Genomic DNA, 15,000 nt, shown 5'->3' on the forward strand with positions numbered 1-15,000 from the left:
AGCGTTCGAGAGACTTCCTGGGGTTGAGTTCTCCAATTCTACAATAAAAGTCTCTTTCTCCACACAGTCAGTTTCTCTGGAGTGTTAGTGATATTAGATATATAAATAAAGTGCACAGAGCTGGGAAATATATCTTCATTTAAATATAATTTGCTTAGCTACTCATTAAATTAACAGAATAAATCTTATTATGAATAATATTAAACGTATGTCTATGATAATGAAATAAGCAAACTAGCAAAATATATGAAAAAGATAATAAGCTATGAAATGTGAACGGGAAAAATGGAGAAGGGACAAAGAAAGGAAAAAGTAAACAGAAAGAAGAGGAATTTCATTAAAATGAATTATATGCTAGTGTTTTTGTTCGGGATGTAAAGGGTTTCCGTGTACAGGATCAACAAACAGGAAGTTGTGTATTTTACCAGAAATGTGGTCTGAATGCGACCCCTAGTGGCCGAATCACCACATTGCAACAGCAACCATGAGAGGAAAAGTGTGGTGTAGAGTTGTGTTAAAAACAGTGTGTTAGAATATTGAACAGGTTTTTTTATGGAAAGAAAACTATTATGTTAAAATAATTGTTTGTTGTTAATGTAATCAATAAAATAACATTAGACTGAATGTTGGAAAATGTTAAAGAGCTACAGAGACCAGACATGAAAGCTAATTCTCACAGCCATCACCTCTTCTGTTCCAATAGCAGCAAAACCTTTTTATTTCAAATTAAATAAAAACATCAGTGTGGTCTCAGAGATTTGGACCTCTCTGTATGTATGCATGCAACACCTGTACACCTGAACACCATGAGATGCTTTTCTGCTCCACAAGGCTGTAAAGAGTGATTATATGAGTTACTGAATCCTTTCTGGAAGCTCAAAACTCAAATCTCCTCTTGTCCTTATCACCAAGGCGTTTCCACAGGATCTTTATTGTTTTTCACACCATTCTGTATAAACTCTAGAGACTGTTGTGTGTGAAAATCCAAGCAGGAGATCAGAAGGTGTGCGGAGGTAGCGTGTGACGTCATCCAGTCCGCTAAGAGCAACCTGTAACCTCGAGCCAAAGTGGAGAACAACTAAATTTGAAGTTTTAATTAGAATTGCGTATAAAGACAGTCTGTCCAGCTATAGACAGACTCTAAAAGCTGCTAGGGCTGAGCATCTGAGCAATCTGATAGAAATAAACCAGAACAATCCCAGATTCTTATTCAGTACAGTGGCTAAACTAACAAAGCATCAGATTTCTGGAGAGAGTATTTCAGCACAGTTTAGTAATGAGGACTTTATGAATTTCTTCACTGAAAAAATTGATAGTATCAGGAAGAAAATATTGGATGTTCAACCTTCCAGCTTCCGGTGATCCAGACCAGCCTAAAGCTCCACATCTAGAGATACAATGCTTTACCAGCATAGGGCAGGAAGAGCTATTTAAACTTATCACCACGGCTAAATCAACAACGTGTTTGTTAGATCCAATTCCATCTAGATTGCTGAAAGAAGCGATACATGCAGCTGGAGAGCCTCTTCTCAATATTATTAACTCCTCGTTATATTTAGGTCGCATACCTAAACCTCTCAGTTTGGCAGTCATTAAGCCTCTTCTTAAAAAACCTAAATTAGACTCTAACAAATTATCAAATTACAGACCGATTTCAAACCTTCCGTTTATATATAAAATATTAGAAAAGGTGTCAGCTCAATTATGCTCCTTCCTACAGGAAAACAATATCCTTGAAGAATTTCAGTCAGGTTTCAGGCCCCATCATAGTACAGAAACTGCACTAGTTAAAATCACAAATGACTTGTTTTTAGCTTCGGACCAAGGCTGCATCTCCATTTTAGTCCTGCTTGATCTTAGTGCTTCATTCCACACTATAGATCATAACATCCTCATAGATCACTTACAAAATCACACAGGTATGCAGGGACAGGCATTAAAATGGTTTAGATCCTACCTGTCTGATCCATACCACTTTGTAGATTTAAATGGAGAACTGTCCAGTGTAGTGCCAGTGAAATACGGGGTCCCACAAGGGTCAGTTTTAGGACCTCTGTTGTTCTCAGTATACATGCTTCCATTGGGTAACATCATTAGAAGGCATGGGATTAGTTTCCATTGTTATGCCGATGATACCCAGTTATATATCTCATCAAAACTAGATGAAATATCTCATTTGTCTAGATTAACTGAGTGTGTTAAAGATATTAGAGATTGGATGACCGATAATTTCCTATTATTAAATTCTGATAAGACAGAGATATTACTTATTGATCATATTATAATATGATCATATAACCCCAATATTATCATCCCTGCACTGGCTACCTGTTAAACTTAGAATTGATTATAAATTAGCTCTACTTACATACAAGGCTCTAAATGGTTTAGCTCCCACGTATCTAACCAGTCTTCTGACACGTTACAATCCACCACACTCTTTAAGATCACAAAACTCTGGACTTCTAGTAGTTCCCAGATTGTCAAAGTCCACAAAAGGGGGTAGAGTGTTTTTGTATTTAGCTCCTAAACTTTGGAATAGTCTTCCTGACAGTGTTCGGGGCTCAGACACAGTCTCCCAGTTTAAACGTAGACTAAAGACTTTAGCCTGGCATACACATAATACATCCCATAAACTCGTACTCCAGTATATCTGATTAAATGCACATTATCATCTAGTTCTGCTAGTATTATGAACGGTAGCTACGCTAACTGCTGTCCACCTGTTCCTTTTTCTACCCATCCCGAGGCATCTGGAGGTTGTGGCAGCTCCAGTAGACAGAGGCCAACCCTGCGAGGATCCAGAGATGGACCAACTTCAGCTGGATTCTGCTTTGTGAGGATTTGGGAATATCAAAGCAACGCTGCTAGCCCTATGTGGACGACGTCAACAAACTTCAAGATTCAAGATTCAAGAAGCTTTATCGTTATTTCAACCACATATACACTATATTGCCAAAAGTATTCGCTCACCTGCCTTGACTCTCATATGAACTTAAGTGACATCCCATTCCTAATCCATAGGGTTCAATATGACGTCGGTCCACCCTTTGCAGCTATAACAGCTTCAACTCTTCTGGGAAGGCTGTCCACAAGGTTTAGGAGTGTGTTTATGGGAATTTTTGACCATTCTTCCAGAAGCGCATTTGTGAGGTCACACACTGATGTTGGACGAGAAGGTCTGGCTCTCAGTCTCCGCTCTAATTCATCCCAAAGGTGTTCTATCGGGTTGAGGTCAGGACTCTGTGCAGGCCAGTCAAGTTCCTCCACACCAGACTCTGTCATCCATGTCTTTATGGACCTTGCTTTGGTCACTGGTGCACAGTCATGTTGGAAGAGGAAGGGGCCAGCTCCAAACTGTTCCCACAAAGTTGGGAGCATGGAATTGTCCAAAATGTCTTGGTATGCTGAAGCATTCAGAGTTCCTTTCACTGGAACTAAGGGGCCAAGCCCAGCTCCTGAAAAACAACCCCACACCATAATCCCCCCTCCACCAAACTTTACACTTGGCACAATGCAGTCAGACAAGTACCGTTCTCCTGGCAACCGCCAAACCCAGACTCGTCCATCAGATTGCCAGATGGAGAAGCGCGATTCGTCCCTCCAGAGAACGCGTCTCCACTGCTCTAGAGTCCAGTGGCGGCGTGCTTTACACCACTGCATCCGACGCTTTGCATTGCACTTGGTGATGTATGGCTTGGATGCAGCTGCTCGGCCATGGAAACCCATTCCATGAAGCTCTCTGCGCACTGTTCTTGAGCTAATCTGAAGGCCACATGAAGTTTGGAGGTCTGTAGCGATTGACTCTGCAGAAAGTTGGCGACCTCTTCGCACTATGCGCCTCAGCATCCGCTGACCCCGCTCCGTCAGTTTACGTGGCCTACCACTTCGTGGCTGAGTTGCTGTCGTTCCCAAACACTTCCACGTTCTTATAATACAGCTGACAGTTGACTGTGGAATATTTAGGAGCGAGGAAATTTCACGACTGGATTTGTTGCACAGGTGGCATCCTATCACAGTTCCACGCTGGAATTCACTGAGCTCCTGAGAGCGACCCATTCTTTCACAAATGTTTGTAAAAACAGTCTGCATGCCTAGGTGCTTGATTTTATACACCTGTGGCCATGGAAGTGATTGGAACACCTGATTCTGATTATTTGAATGGGTGAGCGAATACTTTTGGCAATATAGTGTATCTGACACAGTACAGAGTGAAATGAAACACCGTTTCTTCAGGACCTGGTGCTACAGAAAGTCAAATTCAAATAAATTCAAATTTTATTGGTCACATAAGAAATCATACACAGTACGACATGTAGGGAAATGCTTTATACGACTGTCTTACATAAAAAAGAGTAAAAAAAGAAAAATATAAAATTTACAGTGTGGAAAGTCAAGTGTCAGATCAGATATGCATATGCAAATATACTGTATGTCTATATATATATATATATATATATATATATATATATATATATATATATATATATATATGCATATATAGATATATAATATAAATGTATATATATGTAGTATCAATAGCAGTAAATATAAATATGACAAATAAAAAATAAAAATAATATAATAAAAATATTAACAAAAATAGTAATATAATATATATGTATACAAATATAAAACTGCTTTATAAAAACTAAATATAAAAAACAAATATAAAACAAAAATATAATGCACTAATATAATACAGTACAATGGTTAACTCTGAAATGGTGTCACAAATGAATACAGTATGTACAGTGTGCATATGTAAGATAAATATATAAATATATATGTAGATGTCTATAGGCAAGTATAAATGTCCAATTGAACAGGGAGTAAAGTGTCAGTGCAGTGTGCACACAAAGATGTACAGGAAAGATGTACAGTGAGAGTGTTATTGTGTGTACAGAGTAGTGCAATTATTGCATGTGCAACAATCAGCTGAGGTAGAATGTCAGTGTCTTGTCGTTACACTTTACATAAACATACAACATAAAGATCAAACACGAGAACAACACAGAGCTAGGACAGAAAGTTCGTCCAAGACACATAAAGTGTAAAGTGTAACGACAAGACAGTGCTAAAAAATAATAAATACAAAAAAGACAACACAAAAACACAGGACACTTAGCACCGAAAAAAAGAAAAAGAATGTGCAATGAAATGTGAATGAAATGAAATAAAATGAGATGATGATGAACTTTGGGGCCTGACAACATGTATCGTGCAAAAATATGATAGCAGCGGTTGAGGTAGAGCAAAATAGAAATAAACATAAACATAAATATAAATATAAATATAGCAGAAGATGAAAAACACAGGGGTTGAGGTAGTGCAATAAGTATTGAACAATATACGTTATATGTGTGTGTGTGTGTGTGTGTGTGTGTATGTGTGTGTGTGTGTGTCCACACAGGTGAGAGAGAGAGAGAGAGAGAGAGAGAGAGAGTGTGTGGGTGTGTGTGTATGTGTGTGTGTGTGTATGTATGTGTGTGTGTGTGTGTCCACACAGGTGGGAGAGAGAGAGAGAGAGAGAGAGAGTGTGGGTGTATGTGTGTGTGTGTGTGTGAGAGAGACAGAGAGTTTTGTACAGTTCAGTCCTGAGTGTGTGTGAGTGTGTGTGTGTGTGTGTGTGTGTGTGAGTGTGTGTGTGTGTGTGTGTGTGAGAGAGAGTTTTGTACAGTTCAGTCCTGAGTGTTGAGGAGCTCCTAATTAATACACACACTAACATTATACATCACACTGTAGACTGTACATAACTGCAGAAAGGACATTGTTCATATCACACTCTTCTGTGTATATAATGATTTATAATCACACTCTCCGCTGTCACCCAGATGAAGATGGGTTCCCATACGAGTCTGGTTCCTCTCAAGGTTTCTTCCTCATTCCTCATGGAAAGCTGCGTTGAGAAAATGTTCATTGTTAAAAGTGCTATACAAATAAAATTGAATTGAGTCGAATACCCTTAAATTCAAGTATTTAGTATTTTTTTGTTATATTCCTTATTTCATTTATCTATCTATCTATCTATCTATCTATCTATCTATCTATCTATCTATCTATCTATCTATCTATCTATCTATCTATCTATCTATCTATCTATCTATCTATCTATCTATCTATCAGCTTCTAAAAAACTCAAATCAGTACATCTGATACCAACAACCATGACACAGTTAAAGTTACAGAGATCAGACTATTTCTTAATTCTGGTCTTTGTTGTAAACATTAACTGAAACTCTTGACCTGAATCTGTATGAGTTTATAAGTTGTTCTGCTGACATGTGATTGGCTGATTAGAAAACTATTATAGAGGAGGGTGAGTGATGCAAATAGAGAGATACAGGATACTTAAGATCAGCATTTAACACAGCTCTTCATCAAACCTTTGTAGAGATGTGACAGGTATGTTATGTCAGGTACAAGGTAAAAGAGCAAAGAAAACTAAGACTGAAAATAAGAATTGAACTACGAGAAACGGGAATGAAAATCAGAGAAAAAGTCACGGAAAGACAGACATGTAACAAAAGTAAAAGTAATATATACATTAATATTAGTGATCAGTACCACACACTCTCCCTAGTTCATTATTTTATCTGTCCCTGTTCTGGAAGATTCTTCTGTTTCTGAGACCATTTTGTTTTGTTTTCTTTCCCCTGTGTATCTGAATGTACACAAAACACACATCTTCCTCTTCCCTCAATATAAACCTGCTCGTGTATTTATTCAGAAATAAGCAGGAGCTTTCACTCTGCAGTCTGGACCACACTCACCTGACCTCCAACACAGAACAGTAAGAAACCACAAAGAAATGAAACAGACAGAAAATAGATTCACAGAAAAGGGAAGGAAATAGACAGAGGGGTGGAGGGAGGAGAATATTTTAAAATTCAATAACAAGAAATACAAGAACAAGAAAGAAGGAAATGAGAAGAACAGTGAATGAACAAAGGCAAGAAAAATAAACAGAACTGAGGTGAAATTAGACTTCACATTTCAGTTTATTATAAAGTGTCCTGATAAAACTTTAGAATTTTTTATGAAGTTCTAAAATAGATATTTTACATTCTGTGTCATTTCCACCCTGGATGAATAACAGATTTTGGATGGATAGAAACACAGATCAGGCATAACATTATGACCACCAGTCTAATATTGTGTCGGTCCCCCTCCTTTTGCTGCCAAAACAGCCCTGACCTGTCAAGGCATGGACTCCACTAGATCCCTGAAGGTGTGCTGTGGGATCTGACACCAAGATGTTAGCAGCAGATCCTTTAAGTCCTGTCAGTTGCGAGGTGAGGTCTCCATGGATCAGGCTTGTTTGTCCAGAACATCCCACAGATGCTGGATTCGATTGAGAACTGGGGAATTTGGAGGCCAGGCCAACACCTGATGATGTTGTGGTCATCAAACCATTACTGAACCATTTTTGCTTTATGACACGGTGCATTACCGTTTCCATGAAAGGGTGTACATGATGTAACAATGCTTAGGTAGGTGGTACGTGTCAAAGTAACATCCACATGGATGGCAGGACCCAAGGTTTCCCAGCAGAACCTTGACTAATGCAGGACACTGCCTCCACCGGCTCGCCTTCTTCCCATAGTGCATCCTGGTGCCATGTGTTCCCCAGGTAAGAGACGCACACGCACCCGGCAAAACACATCATGTAAAAGAACACCCCACAAGAGCTGAAGTTTTGGAGATGCTCTGATCCAGTGGTCTAGCCATCACAGTTTGGTCCTTTTGGTCAAACTCGCTCAAATCCTTACACTTGTCCATTTTTCCTGCTTCTAACATCAACTTTGAGGACAAAAGGTTCACCTGCTGCCTAATATATCCCACCCACTAACAGGTGCCATGATGAGGAGATACTCAGACTGATTCACTTCACCTTTGTAACGTCTGGGACCCCCGCCCTATGCGGGGCTGGACCCCAGACGCCCGTGGTGTGTGTGCGCACACCAGCACATGGTGTAATGAGACCCATGCGCAGGATTCAACGAAGCACTGCTTTTATTACATTTAAGACGCGACATAGGGAAACAAACGTAACACTAGACATGGCGTGGTTAACTAAACAAAATAAAACGAAAACAAAACCTAGACCTTAGCTTGGACATGGAACTTAACAAACAAAAGCCCAACAGAAACCACAGTACAGATAACAATCATGGACAAGGACACAAACACAAGGATCCCTATTTATAGGGGTAGACATTAGGGCTAATGGGATACAGGTGACACAATCAGGATAGGAACAATAGGAAGGGCGTAACAAGAGACACACAAAGAAGCAGGCTTCCAAGGTTCACCTGCCAGCGCCCTCTCTGGGCCTGGCAGGGAACTGTCCAGCTGTTCCTGACAACCTGGCACTGGTCAGAGTGTTATAGCTGATTGGTGTACTGTATACTCATGTTATTTAAAGACAAACCTGCATGTGCATACTGCCCCCTGCTGGATTACTGAACAATCAGGAGTTTCTCCACCTTCTCCAAACACACATCACCATCACCTACACCTACATTACATGATTCATTTAACCTTACAGTGTTTAAAGGGAAAACAAGTCACACTCTTTATTTTCTCCCAGATTTCATCAGTGCTATAAAACCCTGCTAGTCAGTGATGGGAATGAGGTCATGGACTAACCATGGATTATTACAATAAAGCTTCTAACTGAAATAGAAATAATCTGTAAATATCCTTCCTAATGAATAACACGTCACTCTGAATCCCTACTCCATACAGGATGTTCAAAAATAAATCATTGTGTGTGTCTGGAAGACGTCTTGTCAGTTGCAGTGTTGTCAGACATCTTGACCAGTGTCAGCACCTGGTAGCCCCGCCCCTTCTCCTCTCTATAAGTAAAGCTGTGAGAGTTGAGTGCATGAAGTGTCTAATGTTTACACTTGTTTTTTTTCTGGGTGAATACTTGCATCATTTGGGTTCATGAAGTGCTCTTCTTCTTCTTCTTCTTCTTCTTCTTCTTCTTCTTCTTCTTCTTCTTCTTCTTCTTTTTCTTCCTCTTCTTCTTCTTCTTCTTTTTCTTCTTCTTCTTCTTTTTCTTCTTCTTCTTCTTCTTCTTCTTTCTGAACACACCGCTCACAAAATAGCTATTATTATATTATCCAATTGAGGAGAATTGTGTGTAATTATAAACGACTCTGCTACTGTACTGAGTTTAATCTGAGAGCTGTTAATGATCCTCGTATTTCACACATATTTAAAGATGTCTGTGTTTTTCACACTGTGTCTTCCTGCATCTCAGTCAATAAAACACACAGTCAGGAAATAATGCACCAGTCATTTCCTCCACTCATACACTCTGTCCATTTGTGGGTCTCCTGCTGTTATTTACCCCTGTATAATATATTTGTAATAAGACTCATAGTGAAAAAATGGAAGTAATGAACTTATGGGGAAATGAAATAGATGAGGTTAGTAGATTGATCCTTTAATATCCTCACTTTGACAGATGGTTTTATGTTTCCTTCATCAGGACTATAAATAATGTCAGACCTTTAGAAGTCACTCCTTTGCAGCTTTTTACTTGTTTTTGATTGTGTGTGTGAAGTACAAAACTTCTGATCAATTCCAATAACTTTTATATTCATGAGCAACAAACAAATTACACTTAATACAAAATCCATCCACCGGGCTGAATTTCTTTATTCCTAATGCTGATAATATTAATAGTTATCTGATCACGCTGCCACAGAGTGGTCCAGACTGGGAGTTTACACAAACTCTCACATATTCTCCTAAATATGATCTCCAGTGGAGTTACAGTTTATTTGTATGACTCGTGGATGCCACCTTAATGCTGTAAGACTGTCTGATACACTGACTGGGATCTGTTTCACAGGGAATCCTGGGATACACAACCATCTGCACTGGAACTGTTGTCATTTTCCTAGCAGAAGTCGCGTCTAAACAGTGTACAGAATCTGATTAAGGAAGGAAATATGACTTTTAGGTGGCTGATAAACAGACCTATAGTTAGAGGAAGCCAAGAAAAACATTAAGAATGCAAGAAATATTTTGTTGTAAAAGTACAACAACAGCTCATGTGGAACAGAATTAAAACACTGATGGACCACAAGAACAACCAGCGCTCTGTAACCTAGCAACGTCTCTAAATAACACCTTTCTTTGTAGGCTTTGGTTATGTGGAGTGACCAGTGTAAGACATCTCTGTGAAGCTGTTGCTTTAGAAACAATAACAGAAGCAACCTGAGACTTCAACATTTCAATTATTTATGAATTTTTTATATGCTGTATATACATATAATGTAAACACAGGATAATGATATAAAAATAATTATAATAATTATATTCAGGAAATGTAACAATATTGAATTTTTGGGAAAAACAATAATCTTCCTCTCCCCCTTTCCCCTTATCAGGCATGACCTAATAAAATGTGCCTTACAGCAGTAAATCTCCAGTGTCTGATGATTTAAATTCTTTATTTTATTTTAACTTGTGCATAAACGTCTTCATGGCTCTTTTCTCTGGATGTTCTGGAGGATGAAGGTTTCTTAGCAAAACTCACAGCTGCATAGTTCAAGACATCATCATCATCAGCAGCCTGATAAAGAACAAGAGCTGTTTATTAACCAGAGAGGATTAAAGACTAAAATAATGATTACGCTGATATTTTGGTGAATAATTGTCTATTAAAATTCTCTGTGCATTCAGATGTGGATTTATTTAACAGAATAGAATCACAGTTAATAGAAGACTGGATTACCTGATTGGTGGGAATTTGATGGTTGCTTGATGAAGAATCTGAACAATAATACACACAAGTAAAGATTAAATGTAGAAAAGATTCACATTTAGACTTTATACAATAACTCTATAAATAACAACAATAATAAAAGTAAACAAACCTTTTCTGTGATTTTTATATAAAACTCCAACCAGAACTGTGATTACAATAACAGAGATTATATTGGAGACGGCTAAAGGAATAATCCAATGGTCTTCACCTGAAATGATGAAAATGCACACGATGTATAAATTTACAACTTTTATAAATATTTTATGATTTATTAACAGGGAGAGGTTTTCACTATGGAACATTCTGTTATAGACAGTGAAAGGAAGACAAATTCCTACCTGTTTTTTTGGTGCAGTTTGAAACACTGGGTGTAGTTCCAGATGTAGGATGCTGTGTCTCTTTATCTTTACAATTAGTTGTACTTCCAGATGTTGAATGTTGTGTCGTCTCTTTATCTTTACAGATAAATTAGAAAAGCAGCAAATAAACAGAAATGATACTAAATATTCTTAATGTGAAATATTCAACATTTAATGCATATGTACACATAATTCTGGTTAAAGTGTTGATCTGGAATTAGCAGGTTATCAGAGTAAAACTGTTTACCTTCAAATTGCAGATGTGTTCCAGATGTGAACTTCGTTACACTTCCTTCTGATTCTCCACAGAAATATTCTCCTCCATCATCTTCTCTTATATTTTTAATATTGAGATCAAATTTATGGTCATTTACACTAATACTGAAGCGACTGTCATTAAATCCATCAACAAATTTGTAGCCTAAATTGTTCTGGTATGGTTTTGCAAAATACTGAGGCAATTTTCCTGAACTCTGTCTGAACCAAACTACTTTATCTTTCCCTGTGACACTGCTAATGTTACACTCCATAGTTACATCTTCTCCACTCTTTACTGTTCTCACATGAAGCTCCTTGATGTCAGAAGAATTTACTGTAAAAAGTGTTTAATATTTAATGATAATACAGTAATATTTCATATTGAATTAATTGAAGTAAAAGTTTTCAGAATGTTACTCACCAGCTGTGAAGAGAGAAAAAAGAACACAAAGAGCGACAAAGAGTGTGGTCATCGTTCCTGTTCAGACGAAGTGATAGTGAGGGAATGAACTTGTGTGTTCAGTAGAAAACCAGGTCCAGACTCACACCTGATTGGATGTTTTGAAGCTGTGGACTGATCTGATTGGTCCATTAGCTGTAATGAGATGAAGCTCACAGTGAATTCTTGTCTATTCTGATGCTGTGATGAGTCACATGACTTTACAGATATGATATACTGGAGCTCTATCAGTCCTGTGTGCTGGAACCGCTCTGATAGAAGAAGATTAATGAAGTACTTGTAGGGAAAAATTTATTTTAAGGAATTTAAATTATTTGCTAACAGTCAAACTATAGAATGCTAATTTACTTTTCGAGCTTCCAGTTTAAGCTTTAACTCCAGTTTTGTACCTTCAATGACCTTAATTATTTATTTACTTTTATGTTTTGTAGCTAAAAATACAAAACCCAGTCTCTCAAGGGCACCATCCCAGTGACAGACAAGCATTTAATAAAGACATTTCTGATACTTGTTATTGGCATTTTGTTTACTTTGAGTAGTTTATTATGAACACTAATAATAGGATGAAACATGTTCTGGTCAGCTGAGCCCATAGGTTCTACACAGAGGAACCTACACTATATCAAATCCTTTTGCACCCCGACATGTTTGTGTGTCATGTTCCGGTCAGTTTATTCGGACACTGAAATCTTTCATCAGGAATGTGTTTTTTCCTTGTTCTCACTTATTAATCCTCTTTCCTCAGGCTGATATTTGCTGTTATAATTGTTGACTTAATGTTCATTTCTGTTCAATGTTCAAGTTCAGTTTCACTGTTATGTTTTATTAAAAGCACTTATTCTGACCTCTGACCTTTTCTAAACCACTGACTTTATTAGCCATTTAGAACAGAAGCAGTCACGGGGGCTTTACATTATTTAGTTAACTAAATGATAGATTACAGAAAACAGTCATAGAGGATCTCAAAAATAAGAAAATCTTGCAGAAGTTGGATTTCATTGACCTGTGTGTGTGTGTGTGTGTGTATGTGTGGTTTTGTTGGGTTCTGCAAGATCAGTAGCATTTCAGGCCTAAGTTTAAGTTAACATTATTTAATAAAGAACTCTCATTCTGGTGTGAATGTACTGGTCACTACAACACCCTGATTACACAAATAAACTTAGATTAAAACACTAACATTCACTGTGTCGAGGTGATGAACTGAATTAATTCTGGATTTTAAAGTTCTGTTCTCATTACTGAAGTTTCTCAATAATGAAATGTGTCTCTGAGTTTTAACTTCTGTTCTAATGTTCTAATCTCTGGCTTTATAAAAGTCTAACATCTCTTTCTGTCTTTTGTTTGTATCTCTCACTTTAAACCACAGAGCTGTTTCCACTAACACTGACACACACACTCTCTGGTGTGATGGACACTAGAGCACAAACATCTCAAACAGCAGCATGAGGCCATTAAGGTTTTTACCACATCAAAGGTGTGAAACTGCTGGACTCATAGACTAAATAATGAATTAAATAAATAATTCTGAATGTTTTATCCAGGTTAATCTTTCAATCTCCACAAAGGTGTGAGTTTATACTTTAATATCCACTCTTTCTCTGTTATTCACCCTAAAGGACTTAATAACAGGCCTTACACAGTTACAGCACAGTAACTAGCAAAATCTGAACAAACACTGCTCTTAATATACTACATAATATTTATTAGAGACATTTTTATGAATGAAGTCCAGCTTTTGTGTTCTAGTATGAGATTCTAACATAAAGACATTTTAGACTGTTACCATGACCCAAAATAAGACAGTGTGATCTGCTGGCTAAAACATTTAGCCTCAGAAACCACAATGCTATTTCTGTTAAACTGAAACTACTGCATGGTGTGAGAGCTGCTGCAGTCAGGAACACTTCTATAAATGTGTTAAGAGCTTTGAATGTTTCAGTCCACTCTCATGTGTGTTTCTAGCCTTGTTTGGGGCCTGGGCTTATAATCCCTCCACAGAGCAGAATCAGACCCAAATGCAGGGATAGCAGACAGACATACCTGTCTCCTCTGACTGGCCATAAACTAAACCTACAGGGGGTGGTGCTCACTCCTAATCTATCTGTCTAATAAACAACTCTATATGTGCATTATGTATTTCATGTGATGTCTACCTGTCCACTAGTTTCACTGTGAAACTTTTACCACCTCACACAGGTTGATGAAGACGGGCAGCTTTTCAGGCCAATTTCAAGCACTGGATCACTTCTGCAATTCCATATGTCACTTATGCATATGCAATATTGCTGGAGGCTCATTTTGTTCCAGCACTCAAACAGCAGGTCATCATGGAGGAATGCTGACAGGTGGCAAAAACATGCTATTAAATGTCTATTTCCTATTAATGTTTAACATTAAAAATACACTTTGAATATTGATACTTGCCATCTCAATGGTTTTACTTAAAGGGAGTGTCTTATCAATGGGGTAAAAGGTAGGATTGCTAATGATTGTATCATTTACTTAATAATTCTTCAATAACTTCCTGACCCATGCTGTATTGTTTACTTCCTGTTTTACTTTATTAAGTTTCATTGACCACTAGATTAAGAAATACCCTGTGGAGCCAGAACAGGAAGTGTCATAACAAGCTCTTACTGACCAGCCCCAAATCCAGAAAAAACAACACTTTACTCGTCCTGCCGTTCACTCTATAGACGACATAAAGTTTGATTCCTGTAATGCAGCTCAATCTTATAAATGACTGAACCGTGACCCATTCCATCACTGAGAATAAAAGTGCTTGATCCAGTTTTCTCCTGAACAGACAGGGACATGATCAGGCCTACCTAACTCTCAGATGATCTCGATTACAATCTCCTTTGATCCTATTCTTATATTAGGGAATGTTTTACATGTTGTATGTTTCTCCTTGACCTGTGTGAACTTGCAACTCTTCTCCCCTACAGGAAAAACTGTCCACCTTCATCCTGTGATGATGTGTAGCTCTGATGAAGTGACACCTGTGGCTGAGTGAGGACTCAAAGAGCTTTCCTATGCTAATCAGGACAATGCTAAGAATGCTAATATTATTTAATCTGTAATCACTTCACATTGAAATGCTAAAGTTATAATTTGACTATGATGTATACATA

The 15,000-nt window shown here is 37.8% G+C and overlaps 2 protein-coding genes across 3 annotated transcripts in view; both read right to left on the reverse strand.

The window, feature by feature from the left end:
* LOC131345772 (protein FAM177A1-like) overlaps positions 1-46 on the reverse strand; it is a 5,948-nt gene extending 5,902 nt beyond the window's left edge. The window contains exon 1 of the mRNA XM_058378828.1: positions 1-46. This exon is cut by the window's left edge and continues 128 nt beyond it. The gene's annotated coding sequence lies outside the window, so the exon portion shown is untranslated.
* Positions 47-9,690: 9,644 nt separating this feature from the next.
* Positions 9,691-11,966, reverse strand: LOC131345773 (uncharacterized). 2 transcript variants are annotated; one of them, XM_058378829.1, is made up of 6 exons: positions 11,828-11,966; positions 11,396-11,740; positions 11,128-11,244; positions 10,899-10,997; positions 10,757-10,794; positions 9,691-10,594 (listed from the first exon to the last, which is right to left on the reverse strand). In XM_058378829.1, the coding sequence occupies exons 1-6, from the start codon at positions 11,877-11,879 to the stop codon at positions 10,472-10,474; spliced, it is 774 nt and encodes a 257-aa protein (XP_058234812.1). In that variant the 5' UTR covers positions 11,880-11,966; the 3' UTR covers positions 9,691-10,471. The 2 variants fall into 2 exon arrangements, with proteins under 2 accessions (XP_058234812.1, XP_058234813.1); XM_058378830.1 differs by having other exon boundaries at positions 9,691-10,590; positions 10,756-10,794.
* Positions 11,967-15,000: the final 3,034 nt, after the last annotated feature.

Source organism: Hemibagrus wyckioides, linkage group LG25 (genome assembly GCF_019097595.1).
Source record: "Hemibagrus wyckioides isolate EC202008001 linkage group LG25, SWU_Hwy_1.0, whole genome shotgun sequence".
Lineage (NCBI taxonomy): Eukaryota > Metazoa > Chordata > Actinopteri > Siluriformes > Bagridae > Hemibagrus > Hemibagrus wyckioides.